The sequence below is a fragment of the Hippoglossus stenolepis genome, chromosome 6 (genome assembly GCF_022539355.2).
Source record: "Hippoglossus stenolepis isolate QCI-W04-F060 chromosome 6, HSTE1.2, whole genome shotgun sequence".
Taxonomy (NCBI): Eukaryota; Metazoa; Chordata; class Actinopteri; order Pleuronectiformes; family Pleuronectidae; genus Hippoglossus; species Hippoglossus stenolepis.
In genome coordinates, this window is record NC_061488.1 from 18,560,395 (window position 1) to 18,578,248 (window position 17,854).

At 39.7% G+C, this 17,854-nt stretch overlaps 1 protein-coding gene across 1 annotated transcript; it reads right to left on the minus strand.

The window, feature by feature from the left end:
- Positions 1 to 211: 211 nt before the first annotated feature.
- On the minus strand, positions 212 to 10,893 carry xpc (xeroderma pigmentosum, complementation group C). The gene is made up of 14 exons (XM_035160025.2): positions 10,576 to 10,893; positions 9,576 to 9,872; positions 9,220 to 9,316; positions 8,781 to 8,865; positions 8,497 to 8,654; positions 8,260 to 8,380; positions 8,059 to 8,148; positions 6,856 to 7,692; positions 5,872 to 6,032; positions 4,972 to 5,053; positions 3,863 to 3,994; positions 3,192 to 3,361; positions 2,204 to 2,297; positions 212 to 1,822 (listed from the first exon to the last, which is right to left on the minus strand). Exons 1-14 carry the CDS (start codon positions 10,688 to 10,690, stop codon positions 1,487 to 1,489), a joined length of 2,775 nt encoding a protein of 924 aa, XP_035015916.2. The 5' UTR covers positions 10,691 to 10,893; the 3' UTR covers positions 212 to 1,486.
- Positions 10,894 to 17,854: the final 6,961 nt, after the last annotated feature.

Sequence of the window (17,854 nt, forward strand, 5' to 3'; positions counted from 1 at the left end):
TGATGTTTCCGTTTGATGAGCTCAGAGATTATTTTGAAATAAAAGTTTATACTGGGATCTTTGTGAATTTTCAATTTAGGAGAAATATGTAAACTGTGTCATAAGTATTGGCCTGACTGATCTTGGCAACAAGCTCTGAACCCTTGGGTCAGTGTGTGATGATGTCAGTGGATACATTTCAGATCAACACACGTCAAAACACCACATGAAATGTGATTCCCAGTGAATCTTTATTTTTATTTTTTTAAACTAAGGATGTGTTGCTTAGATGATTTTGAAATTTGTAAACAAAAATTACAGCCAAAGATTTACTGTTTTCTAAATGCCCACCATGATCATTTTGAAATATATTCACTTTTTTAGAAATGTAACAGAAAAATACACACACGTCAAATCAAAAAGACTAAAACAATTATTTGAGTTGTTTTGCTTTTACTTGCTTTGAGACATTTCTTACAAAAATACTTTTCATACAAAAACTGCTTAATACTACAGCTGCTGTGAAACATATCAACACACAGCGTAAAACTGACAAGTGTGTGAAATAAATAGGCTGAATTTGACAATAATACACTAGAAAACAGCAGAAAAAACAGTGAACCTCCAGAGATATAGCATCCTAACAACAAAGGAGTGTGAGCTAAGACGACTTAATCTGTTGTCTAAGTGAAATTTACATTTTAACTTTATGAAAAGGTTTACATGGTGTGCTTCTTGGTGTCTCCTACCCAAAGTCTTTCACATCAGCTCAAAAGTTCAAAGTGGTTGAGCTAAAAACAGTGGACAGCCAAAACAGTAATGACAACAGGGTTCCATTTGGTCATTTTGGTAATACTGGCGTGCTGTTCATGTTTGCAAGATTGGAGAAACCTTCTAATTTGTTCATTATAAACTGAAACAGCAGAAAGTAGAAGAGAGATATTTACTTTATCTTCCAAATACGCCTGCATCAGCAGAAATGGTAACTATGCCCACCAGGCTCACACCAGCCCTGTATAGGATTTTTTTAAGCACCCCCACTGATTATTAGCAAGAGAGCTGGGTGTGGCATAGCTTTCTGGGTAAAATGGTGAGTCACCACGGCCCTGTTCACACATTCATGTTGATTCATTAAAGCCAAAACAACATGATATTACTGTTCAGCAAGAGAGCACCTGTCAGTTTTCCAGATTTAACACGTACAGTGATAGTGGAGAAGGTGTATTGCACACACTATCACCACCGGAAGAAAATGACTAGTCTGAAAATCTGTTCTCACCAAAACATTTGTATCCTCCCTCTTCTTCTTCTTCTTCTCCTCCCTCCTTTCTTTCTGTCATCCTCTCCTACGTTTCAGAGTTGACCTGATTTACTGAAACTATTTCAAATCTGTTGTCCCATAGACACATTTGATCCAATCTTGAAAGGCATGTGAACTACTTATCAGAAGCAGAGTAATCAGCCTTGATGCATCAAAACATTCATCAACAGTTTTTAATCTCCAATATTACACCTTCTCAAAGGGAAACAAATGTGTGTCTTGTCCTTTCTTTTCTCGTTTTGTTTTCTGCTTCTTCTTCAGTCCGCTGCTGTTCCCTCCGTCCTCCTCCTCTGCTTGTCGGTTTTGAGGCCAGGACATAGCCAGAGTTTCAGATGCAGTCTTAGCTCCGGGACTTTCATCCTCACCTGCCTCCTCATCAGACGAAAGGTCAACGTTGTTGTCTCCCTGAGAGAGGCTCCCCAACCCTGGGTTCTTCTTGCCGTAGCGCTGTTTAAGCCTTTCTCTGATCAGAAGTCCTTTCACCAGCAGAGTCCAGTTGGAGACCGCCCTCTTTTCTCTTTTCTGGAAAGTGGAGAAGAAGAAAAGCTAATGCACACACATTTTTCAGTGACCTATCCCTCTAAAGTTTTGCGGTAATGGAAGTTACTGAAGCCATGTAAATTCATGCAAACAATTCCTGCAGCAAGTTGGAATTTCTACACCCTCTGATAAATTATCGGGACAAAGGTGTACTGTAGGAAGCAGTACTGTGTATTGGCATCAGAATGGTGAGAGAAAGACAAAAACCAAAAGGAAACAGAATTGTTGGTCAGAGTCTCATCCACATTCAGATAATGACCTAAAAAAACAACCAGGCGGAGGTTTCACATGACATCTGATTAAAAGTGCAACATATTCATGGGAAATTCTGTTTCGCAGAAGTTGTCATGAACACACACACACCTCTCTCTCCTTCTGTCTCTGAATGTCCTGTTCTTCCACCCAGGCGGCTCTGAGAATCTCCTCATGCTCTTCACACACAATGTAACCATCAGTCCTGAAACACACAGAAAAATGTCTGTATGAAACTGACATTTTCTTTATTCCTTCAGTGGTAGATGAAACTATTGCTGTCTTGTGAGTTAAACACATTGTTCTAAACATTCAGATCATACTACACTTACATTAATTTCTCCAACACATGAAATTGAAAATTACATAAGGTGATAAAAACTGATCAAACTTTGAAACCCATTTCAGCAATAAAACAATTGCCAATAATAAAGTTTAGAAAATCAACAGAGACTCTGGAGGTAGATCGATGAATGTGAAAGTAAAGCCCCTTTTCCACCCGTCAAAAAACCCACCAACACACAATTGACAATTAGCATTCACTCCCGGGTCAATTGACTCTGCAGTAGACACACATTTTCTCAGCAAACGATCCGTTCAGTAGTGATGGAAACCAGATACCCAAGTGAACACGCTAATTTGTGAAGACAGCGAGACGATGGAAGCGCATCAGTTGTCGGTGTGTTTGTGACGAAGAACATGAAGCACCGGAGGAAGAAAACATAAAGGAAAACTCCTCTACTAGCAATGGGAAAGGAGTTAGCGGATTTACCCGTGTTTAGAAAACCTGCGTACACATAATTATCATGTAAAAGATGTATAAGTAGGAAAACATGTTTTTTTCCCAAGTCCTTGTCTGTCATGTAGGCTGAGATTTTGTTTAACATGAACATAATGTAAATATTTTATGCAAAGACAGTGATCATGTCTTTTTTCTAGGATGCTTAAGAAGAACCAATAATTTCCTTACACAGACAATACAGTTGTTTAAGGCCTTTGCAAACCATTTATGTTAAAATATAATAAAATGACATGCTCCTATACTGATCATATTCCCTCACTTCAATTGATTTGATCAGATAAAAATGTTCTGACTTACACAGCGTGTGAGTATCCTGCATGGAAGTCAAAGCCTGTCACCGCAGGGGCGGCGTCCATGTCCAGCTTCCTGGCCACACGGTGCAGGTTGGGCAGACTGAGGTGAACACAGCCCACCGGTAACATGCAGGGCTTAAAGAGGTAGACGTTACCGAAATCGTTACGGGGAACCTGATGGGAACAGACACACACAACAGGTTAGGAACACTGTGAGCTCTACTGAGAAGTAAAGAAGTTCTGATATTTGATTATGTCTGAATATGATCTGATATTATTATATAAATGTGATAGTCTCCATTTTATACAGTTGTCAATTATTTACTTATGTGAAATAATGGTCTCTTAAGGGGTAAAAAAAAAGAGATGATAATGAAACAATAGTCTTTGGTAATTTTTGCATATTTGTTAATTTTCTTTTACTAATTTTCATTTATGTGCATGTTTGACTTTGCAATTTCTTCTGAAACTACAGACAGCTTAACTAAAATCTAAATAATTATAATAATGATGATAATAATAAGCTTAATTTCTATAGCACTTTTCTTAACAAACGTAACAAGCGCTTCACAACGGGAAAAACAATAAAATGAAATAAAATAAAAAACAATAGATGATAAGGTTTCTGCTGTAATATTAGAAAAATAGTCTCCACATTGACTCTTTTTCCTTTACCTTCCCATCCACAGCTATAGGCGGTTGGTACTCTTCAGTCTGCCATTCTCCAAACAGAGGCAGGTCGTTGTTTTCCTTCAGCTCAGACATGATCCTGGCCTTACGGGAACGATTCGAGAAACCCCTCACCATCTAGCAGAAAGAGAGACAATGGAGAGAATATTCATATTCTATCAATATCTACTTGACAGAATTCAGACGACCGACAAACACTTTTGAATCTCAACTGAGACAGACAGTTAGTCAGGGAATTAACTAAAAGAACAGTATCATGTTTCTGTGAATACTGAATAAAAATGGAACTAGTGGGGCCATTTGTGTACACACCACATTATCTTGTAAACCCCTATTTTCATTTGACTTGTATATTATATATATTTTTTTTAATTCCCTTCTTTTAATTAATCATTGCTTGACATTTAAGCTGTTAAAATCTGTTATTATTATTATTATTATTGTCTAATCAGCGCTGACTGGCTGATATATTAAAATGCTGACACCCAGATAAGGTTTCTGCTGCAATCCACCATGTCACCACATATTCATGGATCCAATTCAGACAAACTGAGAATTAATAGCATCACTGCTCCTCAAATTATTCAGCACACCTCTACTAAGCAAAATATCACTGCCTTATTAAAAAACTGATGCTCTGAGCTCAGATGGAAATTATGTTGAAAACTGACATCGCCAAACAATCACATACATTTTTTTCAGGCTACTGACAAAATACTTAGCTTTGCAAAGCCACACATTTACAGTTACTTTCTTTAATGTGCACATGGCTCCTCTCAGTCTCAAACTTAAGTGACTGCTGTGGAAATTCCTCTAAGAGGTCAAGCTGCATGCCATGAGGTGCTTTTCTGAATAACCCATGAAAAATAAGCAGGTCTACCCTTGAAAATGAATAAGGTGAGGTAAAACTATGCAATCGTAGACAGTGGTGGTTCATTTACATTTCAGACTGAAGTCTTAATTTGGATGTTCCTTAAATCATAGTTTTCTTTGGTAACAAAAATCACACATCTTCAGCTAAATCGTTTTGGCGAGATATAAGCAAACTGAAAAAACAGACATGGTGGATGGAAGAGAAAAGTTTTCTCTCTCACTTTGTACGGTTCTTCCCCGATTCGGACAGTCCGAGCTTCTTTCAACCATGTGTCTTTGGAGTGGAGGGTGTGCACACAATCCCTAGAGAGAAAGATTTAAACAAGACCACAATAATGACAAAACATGCATTTATCATACTGATATTGTCATTTGAAAGATGATTTAAATGATTTTCTAATTGCAGACGCAGACCCAATGTCTTCTGAGTTCATATAGTATGTATTTACTCCAACATGAATAGAGCCGAACAAACACTCAATGCTAGAGGTAATTCACAGCTAGCAGTTCACTTTTGGAGATGAAAACTATGCTTCAATCACACAAGAGTTTGAAAAGAATCATACAGCACCACCAGGTGGACACATAAAGCTATGACTAGTGCATTTCCCTGTTGATACCAGTGGTAAACAAAAATCTACCAGATTAATGGTAAATATATCAATACATTATAATCTATCTACAAACCCCCTAAGATTCACAGAACAACTGTTTCTTTGTTGTTTTTTTCATTTTAGTTCAAGTGTGCAAATACCAGGTTAATAAAACACATGAAGTTTGGACAAAGGGCAATCGGATCCAGAGACCTACAGAGGATACATCGGTTGACTCCTCCAAATTCAGACCAAAGATGAATAGATATACCTCACACATCTGGAGGAATGAATCTTAAGAAGTCATTTGTATTTGTTCTAGAAATGTGGAACTGAGGATCTAGACCCTGAACTGGGACACAGCAACTCACTTCACAAAAAATCACACGTTAGTCCTATCCAAACCAGTTTTGATCATAAACTAGGTTCACACAGATTATATTATACAAATGCATATCATGCAGTGCATCTTCAGCTATGATTTAGTAAAGACATATGAACAGCTGACTTCTCTACTGTGGTACAGACCTGGAGTACACTGGCTCTCCTCTGCAGTATCCCAGTTCAGTTGCTGTTGAAGGGTAGATGGCTTCATACTTGAGCATGTGTCTCTTTAAAGCGTACAATGGGTGGTTCTTGTACTCCGCTATGGAGATCGGCAGGGGTTTGTTCATAAGCTTATTCTGGAGCTGGATGGAGAACACACAGACAGGAGAGGTGGGTGGTATCAGTTAGTGTAAAAGGGTGCTGAGCGTTTTACCTGATCAGATTAGACACGTTGATTAAAACTTTGCATTTGAATGTCTCATTTATATGAACTCAATTCAAGTGTTCACTGAGAGACTGTATTGACTGTATATAAAGATGGACGATATGACGGCTCTGCAAAGCTGAAGCGTCTCGACCGCTAACTAGTGGCTGGCAGCAGTAAGTCATAAAGCCCGTCTCCTCCATGTTATTAAATGGGACAAATTAAAAAGTCATAGTCAAAATCTAATTAATTTCTTAGTTTCTGTCATTTTATATTCGTCCAAGTGCAAATTTTTCTGCCAAGTTTGGTTTTAATTAGTTATCAAACTCTATAAAAAGGGGTTAGATGTCATGATTGACAGCTGAAACTGAGTGGCGATTGGTCGAGCTTGTGTATATCGACGGGACCTCACTACACCGGTGCCATCCCCCGATCGCTACTGCGCAGACTCTGGCTTTATATGTGCAAGATGGCAGCGTTCGAATCTGGGATATTTTTGGCTTAATTTCTGGACAATGGGAGAAAGTCAAGAAACAGTCTATGGTTGACTATACACTGGGCTGCTACAGGGGTCCTATTCCCCTACAATAATGATGTAAGATCCACTGTTTATTATCTTTTACTACCTGTACATGAATCTTGTAAGAGACCAGGCAGTCACAATAGTTAATCAAGCCTTAAAATGATTTAAAAAAAGACAGAGGAGGCTTCATGCGTGTGTTTGTTTGACCATGTGCATAAAATATATATGTGGGTCTCACCTCCTTGTCCTCCCTTTTGTCCCTCTCATACTCGGGTCCCAGGAATGGCTCGAGCGTTTCATCCCACCAGTCTTCATCCACCCGTCTCTTCCTGGATGATGTCATCCAGGTGGGGTCGTACTTCCTTCCCAGGTCCTTCAGAAACCCGTCCCCGTCCACCGACACCACATACGTCACTGGCGATGTTGCATTCTGGGAGCAGAGCTGAGGCATCTCGACACCCTGCTCAACATCCACACAAACCCAGGAAGATGTTTTTTCTAGATACACCTCCATCCACTCGTCCGCTCCAGGACCCTTTGTCTTCTTGCCACTCCTTCGCTTCGTTCCGTTATTTGTTTTTCCTTCTCCTTCTTCATCATTGTCCTCCTCTTCTTCCCCCTCTTTGTCCCCCTCACCTTTTACCAGTTTTTTCCCTCCACCACTACCTGCAGTGTTCTTATTGTTTATCACTTTCCTCCCTTTCCCCTTCGATGATTTAGCTTCACTCTCTGAATCCTCACTGTCCTCCTCGCTGCTTGCCTTAAACTCATCATCATCGCTAAGCACCTCTTCATCTTCGCTTTGACTCTCCTCCTTGTAGCTGACCTTTGAAGCGATAGTGCGGCGCTTTGAGTTCTTCGGTCTCTGTCCTCCGGATGTTATAACCCTTTCCTCGTTCTCCGGTTTTTCTTTTCTCTTTGCTTTCTTTCCTCCTCTGTCTCCCTTGACTTTTCCAACTGCAGCTGGTCTCTTGGTGCCAGGTGAGACCTTCAGCTGAAGAGAGGTGGTCTTGGAGGTTTCTTGGTTTGAGCTGCTTTTTCCTGAGGCACCGGGAGATGTTCTAGCTCCTTTGCCCTGAAGAAATGAAAGAGACATTCAGTATTTGTAAAAACAAAAGCCTCTTAAAATCAAACACGAGCAAATATTGTGTAATCAAAATATTGGAATGAGCAGTCACATTCAAAAGCAATAGTGAAATATGTGTAGCAGAGAAAGTGTTTCTGTCTTTCTACTGAGGAGTTTTGCTACGTTGATGATTAAGATATTTAACAATGCATCCAATTATTCAGGATAGACCAGTGATTCCAAACTAGGTGTTCTCGTGCCCCAGAGGATACTTCTGCAGTTTCCAGGGGATACATGGAAAGATTGTGTAGAAGCTCCATTACAAAATGTAAATTAATCATGTTGAGTAATCATGTTGTAACAGCTTGTCGGTACCTTTGCTGATGGGGGTTTCAAAGGAATCGGCTGCAGAGAAAGAACCAATCTGCAGAAGAGCTGCAGAGACCTCAGCACCAACAGGAACAGCTGCGGGAAACACAAAACACAGGAAACTAATGACCTCCACCATTTGTAAATTCACACAAAGTCTGTATTTCACTTCATTAAATGGACTGGGTTTTGTGCCAGAATACCAACTTGAGTCATCTCCTGGTGGTTCCTGGCTGATAGGCTGGCCAGCCGCCTCTCCAGGATAGCCCGGGGGTCCGGACGCTCCTCACAGGAAAGACTGGGATTGAGGGTGAATGTTGCTCGAAACCTGAAAGAATTAAGTGGTGATTTATTTTAACTGTGTCACTTTCAAGGTCCATTCATTGTCTCCAATGAAACATTCCCACACATTGTTTTTTAACAGTCTGATATAAAGGGACGCACCATTTGAGCAGTCCGGAGAGGTAGTTTTGGTCAATGCGTTCCTTCATGACATTGCCGTAGTGGGCAGGCAGCAGCGACAGAGTGATGGCCAGAAGGTCTGGTTCACTGCACAGACGGTTCCGAAACATTCCACTGGCTATCAGGCACATGAGGTGGACCTGATGAAACACAATCAGAGGTTTGTGATGGCAAAAAAATCCAACTGCAGTGAATACAGTGCATACACAAGACAGTGAAGCAGCATGAGGGATGAGGTAAAGTGCTGTGTGTGTGTGTGTTTTCACCTTGTGTGTGTCTATCAGCAGGTCTTTCTTGCATTTGTTCATCATCCGCCTCAGATACGACTCAAACTCCGCCTGGATCTTCTTTCTGTCAAAAATACAGATAAACAGAATAAAACAGATCAATGGGTGTGCTACAATAATAATGTTGTCAATATAAATAACTAACAAAAATTATTATTAGAAATAAATACCACAGCAAAATTACAGCAATCGCTGTAGCTGCCGTAAAGCCTTGGAACAGTCTACCTTTTACAATCAAGTGCTTTCTGCCGACATATTTGAGACTTTATTGAAGACCATCATGTTCTTGCAGGATTTTGAGTGTCCTCAAGTTGTTTTAATTCATATCATAGCATTTTTCTCCTGTTTTATTTTATTTAACTTGACTTGAATTATATGCACAGTCAGTATGTACACACTGTAAACCACAGTCACTCACTTTTTCCTGACTTCAGGTGTCTCAATCTCTATCTCCACGGGCTGAGAAGGCAGGATGTGTTCTAGTGCTTCAGCTGGACCCAGTGGCTCATCCAGCTCTGATAAACACACAACACACACGCACAGTAGTGTCTCCATGACTTCAGGGGACATTACATAGATTTCTTGTAGACTGGCTCAAACCTTTAACCATTTTGACCTCTTGCCTAACCATAAATTAAACTAAACATTCAAACATGCCTTCACCTTGAAATTAAATGATTTACATTACGGGGACTTGCGTTTTGTCCCCATAAAATGACAAACCAGTGGGAAAGTGACATTACAGGCTCACGTTTTTTTAAAGCTGATGTTTACCTTCCACTTCCTCCCAGTCATCCTCGTCTTCCTCACTGTCCTGCTCCTCCTCTTTCTGAGATTTTTTGGCGTTTACAGTAACCACAGGTGCTCGGGATGTCACCATGTCAAAGTCCTCACTGTCAGTCTCCTCCTCCTTGACTGGTGACTGGAAGTATTTACTGGTGTTGACATCAGTGGTGGTGCTGGTGTTGCATTTGGAGGGAGAGTTGCTCTTCGCCACCAATTTTGAGGACAAACGTGACTTGGGTTTGATCTTCCTCTCCAGCTTCTCCTCTTCCTCTGTGATGCCATTATCTGAAAGAACAGACAAAAAGAAATGGCTTTAAGCTGCTGATAAAAAAAAAGGTAATATCGGTCAATATTGATAATTATCACCATAAATGTTCGAATATTTTTATTTATTTAAGGTTTACAGTGTGACGGTTGTGGTTTTAACTCGTCTTAATGAGCAGAGAATTAAAAGCACTGGATAAACAGTTAAAAATGTTGCAAATCTGATATTGATCAATTGTGTTGTACCTCCTCCCCAAGCTTGCACAAAGCATAAGCAATGTATTAGTATATATTACGCTTTTAATAAAAGTTATGCCACATTTACTGCTATTAATTTTTAGCCAACCCTATGATAATTAACATAATTAATTAACAATATCTCGACTTAATAAAGTTGATATTAATCATGCATATCACTGAAACTTCATAATTAAGTCTACACTGACAATCAGTCCGTATCTATAAGTACACATCCACATACAAACAATAATACTTTAGCATGGTATATTTAATAAGTCTTCTTACAGTAAAAACTAACTTTTATCAGAGTTCACCACACACACCCCTCTGCTGTGGCAACAGGTAAACAGACCAAGCTGAGTTTACGATCTCAGTTTTTCCTTTTGATTTTCCCATTAAGCTTGAATGCACAGTGGTCGCATGTGCGGAGAGAGAATAGTAGTGGTGACTTGTCCATAGTAGTATAATGAGTAACTTGTCCTACCTGCCTCTCTCTTCTTGGCTCTTGCAGCCTTTGCTGTGCGGCTCTTCGCCGGCAGCACCTTCCTCGGTTTCTTTGTATTGACCTGAGTCCCTACGCTCGCTCTCCTCTTCGCCATGTTTCTTCTCTCTCTTCTTATTCTTCTTCTTATTCCAGAAACTCTTTCTTTAAACGTCTCTGTGTAAAACTAGGAGAGCAGCAGCCCTGCAGCTGAACACATATTATATAAGCAAAGGAACCCGCTGGTTATCCAACACGACTCTTTCATTACACAAGAAGAAACTACGCTCCGGATGTTTTGGAGGCCGGGCTCTGACGTCACATCCGCTTCCTTTTCTTCTTAAAGGAATAGTTCACCAAAAAAATGAAACCACTCTGCCGATGGAGGGTTGGGTGAAGTGTTTGAGTCCACAACACACTTTAGGAGTTACCGGGGTAAACTGTGTTGCAGCCAAATCCAATACAATTGAAGCAAATGGTGAATAAATTCTTCAAACGTAAAAAAACAACAGAAAAAATATTCCTCGTGGGGCTTCATCCTAAACAGCCCCTTAACTACTATTTATTTTATTTTAATTCTAATATCCTTTATATTCTTACTTGTATTTACTGTCTACATTGTGGGCTCCATTCTATGTAGAGCCTATACAGGACACTATGGAACTGCCATATATTGTAAAATGTATACTTCAATAAAGTTCTTCTTCTTCTTCTTTTTCTTCTTACTGCACTTACCTCCTTCATAAACCTGATAAATCTCCCTGCTTACCTTTTCCAGACAACATTAAGGTTATTGATCTCTCTGCTGTTATCCTGAATGAAAGACATGTGTAAAGTAGACTGTATATAATTACAATATAAGTACTAGGGCTGCGAAGCAGCACTGTCCGGGCCCGAGCACTTGTGAACTCGGAACCTGAAGCAGTCGCGGGGGAGGGCAGATGGGGACTGGGCAGACGGTGCTGCGTGCGTTTTGTGCACCGTGAGAAGGATAAATGCTTCACTTCCCGTGTCAGTCACGCAACGCAGAAACACACCCAGTACCACCACACGGTGAAAATTTTATGTAAATCGAATTAAAGTTGCAAAACGAGGCCTACTTCCTGTTGCCAGTAGGTGGAGCTATCACTATCACTACATAACAGACTAATAGATCTGTTGAGGTCGGGAATCTGTTCATAGGTTTTAATTTTGGTGCTGATTGGACAGTGCACAGTGGAGTTCACTTCCTGTTTCATAGCGAATCAGTAGGTGGCGCTATGACCCTGAGTTAATATTGACATATGGATCTGTTCATTGCGGGACTGTGATCGTGGGAAAGAGGTTTGGGGCTAATTAGACAATGCAAAGAGGAGTTATAATAAATCCCTCTTTTTTGGTGAATCAAATCAAACTTTGATGCCACACGATGGTCACAACGTATGACGTACACAAAAAAATCGAGGTAGTTTTAATCTCCATGAAGTTGAGATGACAGTCATTAAATTTAAAGTTGATCTTTCGCGATGAACAAGTGTAAATGGTGAAAAATGGCCACTAAATAAAAAATGACCGACTTTCTGTTTGGTGTAGCATATCGATCCAAGAGAGTTTTTTATTTGTTATAAAAATGACACAAGTCCCTACCGATTTTGTACATGTAGGTCAATCGTGGTGCTGCACTTTAGGGGGCACTATTCAGCTATTTTGCTACGCCCATTTCTTAAAACCATATGAATGTCTTCAAGAGGGGGCTGTTGTTACACAATTGTAGTTTGAGGGAGATTGAACAATGTACACTGAAGTTACAGCAATTTCGTGTGTCTTGGCGACACGTTGAAATTTGGATCTTATGTAGATCTCATCAGGCCGGGACTCTTGTCACATATGTCCTAGTTTGGAGTCAATTGGACCATGTTTGTACAAGATACAACAACCTTGTGTTAAATGGCGCGTAATCAATATTTGACGCCATGCCGCGGTCCCACCGTGTGACGAAAACTCAAAAATAGAGGATGTTTTAATCTGCATCTTGTTAAGATGACATTCACCGAATTTGAAGTTTATCTGATGAAAGCTGTAGGAGTTCGTTCAAATACACAACGTGTAAAACGGCCAAAATGGCCTTCGCAATGTCGATGCTCGGGCCCTAATAATGACTGTGTAAACTTTTCTCCATTCTGATGTAATACCACATTTTGTACACTGAGGGGCGGTGCTGTGTCATATATGAGGCTGCACTGCAGGTGTCAGGTGCAGAGCTCAGGAGAGGCCTCTGTCTCTGATGAAGCTGCTCATGCTCCTAATATTAAAGTATCATCATGTCAGCTCTGGCAGTTTATCCAGTGACACATTCATAACTACATTGATGGGAGGGGCGGTGGACTAGTGGTAGAAAAGACGGATATCCGACTGGAATGTCACTGGTTCGAGATCACGGACTGACAAAAACATACCTGGATATGGACCAGACCTGGATCTGTTCAAGTCCAAGAGGACTCTCCCTACTCCACTGTCTCAGTACCCCTGAGCAAGGCACCTTACTCCCCCCAACATCACACAGATGGGTCAAAAGCAGAGGACAAATTTCCCATGTGCGCATGTGTGTGGGACCAATAAAGGAATCTTTAATCTTGAATCTTGGAATGGGCTTTAATTAAAGAGACGCTAAGGTTGGACGACCACAGAAACACTTTGCAGACACTGCAGCAGAGTTTAAATGATGAATATCATTTAATAGTGATCTAATGTGATTCTCAGTCCTGACAACCATTTCAAGAGCAAACCATATGGTTAAAGTTTGCAGTTTACAACCGGTTAGCAGGAACTTCTCTGCACTATTGAAAGGGAGCTGGAAATCCTCAAAGCTTGGTTCATTTATTGTTTTTTGAGGCAAAATTTCTAGGGGTTATGATTGATCATAAAATAACATGGCAACCACATTATAAATATATCAAAGGAAAAATGTCAAAGTCAATAGCAATCCTGTACAAATCCAGACGCACATTAAAACATAACAGTTTACGTATAATTGACTGTCCACTAATGCTTATCTATCACACTGTGTGGAACTGGGGGTCAACTTTTAAAAGCACTTTAAATTGAATTTTTTTACTACAGAAAAGAGCCATACGTATTATAAATAAGGCAGGTTGTAATAATCACACAAATTAACTATTTATAAAAAACATGTGATGAAATTACATGATTTGATATATTAGAAAATAATGCAATTAATGACAAGAGTCAAATCAAAATCCCTCCCAAGTTGTGTCCAAAGTTATTTTTTATTTCAAGAGAGTAAACATGAAAGTACAGGAGAGTACAGAAAGCAAAAAAGGGGGATCAAAAAGAGAAGTGTTTCAATTGTTGGGGTTAGATTGTGGAACAATGCAAATGTAAACTTTAGAATGTGTACTTCCAAATCCATTTTTTAAAATGGTCTGTGAAGCTATTTTTGAGGGTTACAAATATTAATAATTTGTATGTTTTGCTTTGTTTGTTTAATCTGGAGGATTTATAAGATGGACAGAAATGTAGGACAGGCTTATATACGCACCTTGATTCTGCCCGTGACTTTTCAGTCACCTTATACATAAACTGTTGACTATGTGTATAATATGAATAATGTTTTCATGACTGAATAAAAAGTCACCACTACTACTACTACTACAACTACTAAATATATGCTGCACAATGACACTGTGACATTTCAAACCAGTCTACACTGCAGGCAGCTCGATGCATCATATTGATCAACCTAAGAAGTAATAACTCAATGGTCAACTCATGTTAATATTCACACCATGAATGGTATGAATGTAAATGGTGGTATATTAGGTGTTAATGCAAACTTGATATAAAACTTTAAAATAAAAACATTAAAGGTCAGTGTCACAATCTCATAAGAATGATGTATTTTGTAAACTGACCATTAAATTCTGACCATTCTACATGCAGGTCGGAAAATATTTCATCAAATAGAGGAGTTACTTTAAGGATTGACACTTTTGAGATTTGGGCTATTTTGCTTCCATATAATGAGGTGTTAATTTTACTAAATTTTGTCTTTTTGCATGTGTAGATTTCAATTAAGAGATAGAACTCTAAAGGCCATTTGTGTGTGTACCTCATAGCCCAACAATCAAACATCAGACCTTCCAGCTATATATCAGTGTTCTGAAGGTTCTTACAGAGCTATTAAAATTGTTTTCATAGCTGTAGACAGTATTTCATTGTTTATGGAGAAATGGAAAGTAAAAGATATTAAATACAAATTGTTAGCTCTAATATTCCATCTATTGTTCAGATTTCTGCTATAAAAATGTTTGAAATTAACACATATTTAAGTAGAAGATGGCTCATTTGTAAATATAAACGTAACATTTCAGAAAGCTTGTATTAATAACTAACTGTAAGTCGCTTTGGATAAAAGCGTCCGTCAAATGACATGTAATGTAATGTAATGTAATAGGGAACTGAGAACATTTCATGCTGATATGTATAAATTAAAGGTTTTTAAAATCCTGCAGTCTGGTCGATTGCACCTCTGATTTCAGGTCATCAAGCAGCTGAGACTGATTTAAGTCTCTTTCTATTCCTGTTCTATTTTATTTAATGATGTGTAATAGATCCTCACACACCAGGAGACAAATGTGATGCTTCATCTTTTAGAGCGGAAAAAAAATCAGCTCTTTTCCAAATGTTATTGCGCAGAAACATGTCTTCTGAAACAATGAGAAGCCTGAAGTGATTTTACTCTGTTATGGAGGGGAAAATGTATCACAATGTCTAAGTCACCTCACTAACAAAAGAGGTCTTCTATTCCATACTAAACTGGCTTCTGATATTAATGTGTGCCAGCCACGACCTGGAATCTTGGCCTTCCACCCAGTGCATGCTGGGATGCCCTCTTCATTCCACTGGGAGCCTGAATAAAAAATTAAGGAAGTAAAAGACCATGACTGAATGAATTCTTTATCTTGTTATTTTTGCGATGGGTCTGCGTGATTCCCCCTGAAACGAGTTCTGCCTCTTCACTCTGAATCAATTTGGTTCATTCCAGTTCAATCTAATTTTCATTCTGCTCCGTTGCGATCCGTATTGATCACGTTGAGATTCTGTGGCAGACGTGTGTGTGTTTCACTTCAGAGTGTGTGTGCATTTGTAAAGCAGGCCCCACATGCATATCTATTGCATGCACACGCATAAATTAATGCATGTTTATGTGTGCAGTGCACGTGTATCCATATTCTGTCAGACAGCCTTTCACTTCACAGTCCCCTGGATGTGTGCATGCATTTATTGCCCTCTGTGAGTATGTAGGCTCCTGAAAGTGTGACCATACATATAGTGTGTGTGCGTGTGTGTGTGTGGGGTGACAGGGTTGAATCCATGGTCCAGTGCGTTGGGCTCCCAGCGCGGTGCATGGCTTCCATCCCTATATGAACCATTAGTAGAGTCAGATAGGAATAAAAAGCCATACAGCGCACTGGGCATTGGGAAGACTGGATTTTAAGAGCCAGGATATACACACGCGCACACACACACACACACACACACACACACACACACACACACACACACACACACACACACACACACACACACACACACACACACAGAGAGAGATTAAGATGAAAGACATTCAAATAAAACCCCTGAGGCCTGCAAAACTGGAAAACAGGATAAGAGCAGGTGGGGGACACAGCCACCTTCAGAGCTCCTAAAAGACGATACTGGGACCTGTATACTGGATTTACTGGGAATTCAGCATTATACAGGGTTTAAGAGTGATCATCTGACTGACCAGAAGTCAGTGTGTGAGTGTTTGAGTCAGATTGAAAGCCTGATTAAGGACTGGAGATGCCACCCAGCGCTGAGGTGTGGCAATAGGATTGACATCCACCAGGCACGGCAATGGGCTCTTTATACCCACAGTGTTGTCTCCAAGGCAGCTGGATTTCCAGTCACACAGCTTTTGGCTCGTCACGATCAGACGGACCTACCCTGCTGTGTGACGTACAAGATTTCTTAGAACTTGAAGACCCTTGACCTGTTAACTTTCAGATACCGCCATATATTGAAAAAATGTGTATAATTTAGATGGTGTACTCACAGAAAGTGACTATTGTTGATTTTAGGTTTTCACACTTTTCCTTCCTAATGATATATTAGACCCTACCCTCATCTCCTTGACTGCAAGTACGTCTCAATAAAGAAAGAAAGAAAGACTCATTCAGCTGTCTGACTCAGTTGACATATTGAAAAAATGTGTATAATTTACAAATTAGGTCTAACTTTATTTTTTATGAACATTTAATCTCTGTATATACTTTGCACTTATTCTAAACATTTGAAGCCAGTGTAAATTGTCAGTGCATTTTCCAGTAAATGGTGGTTGTTTAAATATTGCACTTGTCCTAAAAAGACAATTAAATCCACTTGTTTTGGTGAAGGCTAAATCCTGCTGTTGGATGTTGGCTAATTTAAAACAAAAGCTCCCTTTAAAGAATCTGCTCTTACAGAGGAAGGATCAACTTTTCCACCAATGGGTGCGCAGGAACCTGGCCTCCTGCAAACACATTCACATCAACAAGTTTCATGAACCTTTTTTTAAACCAGTTAAGAAAAAACGAATCTGCCAGTTATTATTTCTCTTATCCATTCAATCAATAGTCATTTACCACTTGTACCCTCTCCCACATTTCGTGTATATTCTGTGGAATATACACGAATATTACACTTTAATGTAAATGTAGAATAAAAATCCCTCTCTTCTGCAATCCCCCCCTCCCCCCCTGCATTCTCTGGCCTCAGGAATAGCTTGGATAAGGATTGAGGCTTGCGAATTTTGCCTGCATTAAAAATAGAATAAACCCCTCCAAAAAAATTCCCAGATCTAAAGTGGGTATGTTATTGTTGTTTTCTACAGAAATAAAAGCCTGAGAAACCACTCCTGTCGCGCCTTAAGAGGCTTCACAACTTCAAGGAGCGGATATGAAATAAATCCAATTACTGAGCTGTCAATCAAGTCGCTAATTAGTGAGACTTGGGCAGACTAAGTGGCATCAGAGCTGGAAACTCAACACAGGGGGCGACGACAGAAAGAGACAGCGACAGAGAAAAGCAGGAGAATTTAAGGGAAAGTCGACAAGTAGCGCAGATAAACACACAATCAGACGCTTCCTCACAAAGCACCTGCTGCTATTTCTGGATGCGCCAACGACGAGCAACAGCAGCTAAAAAAAACACACACACACACACACAAAAACGATGAAGAAGATGACGAGGAAGAAGCGAG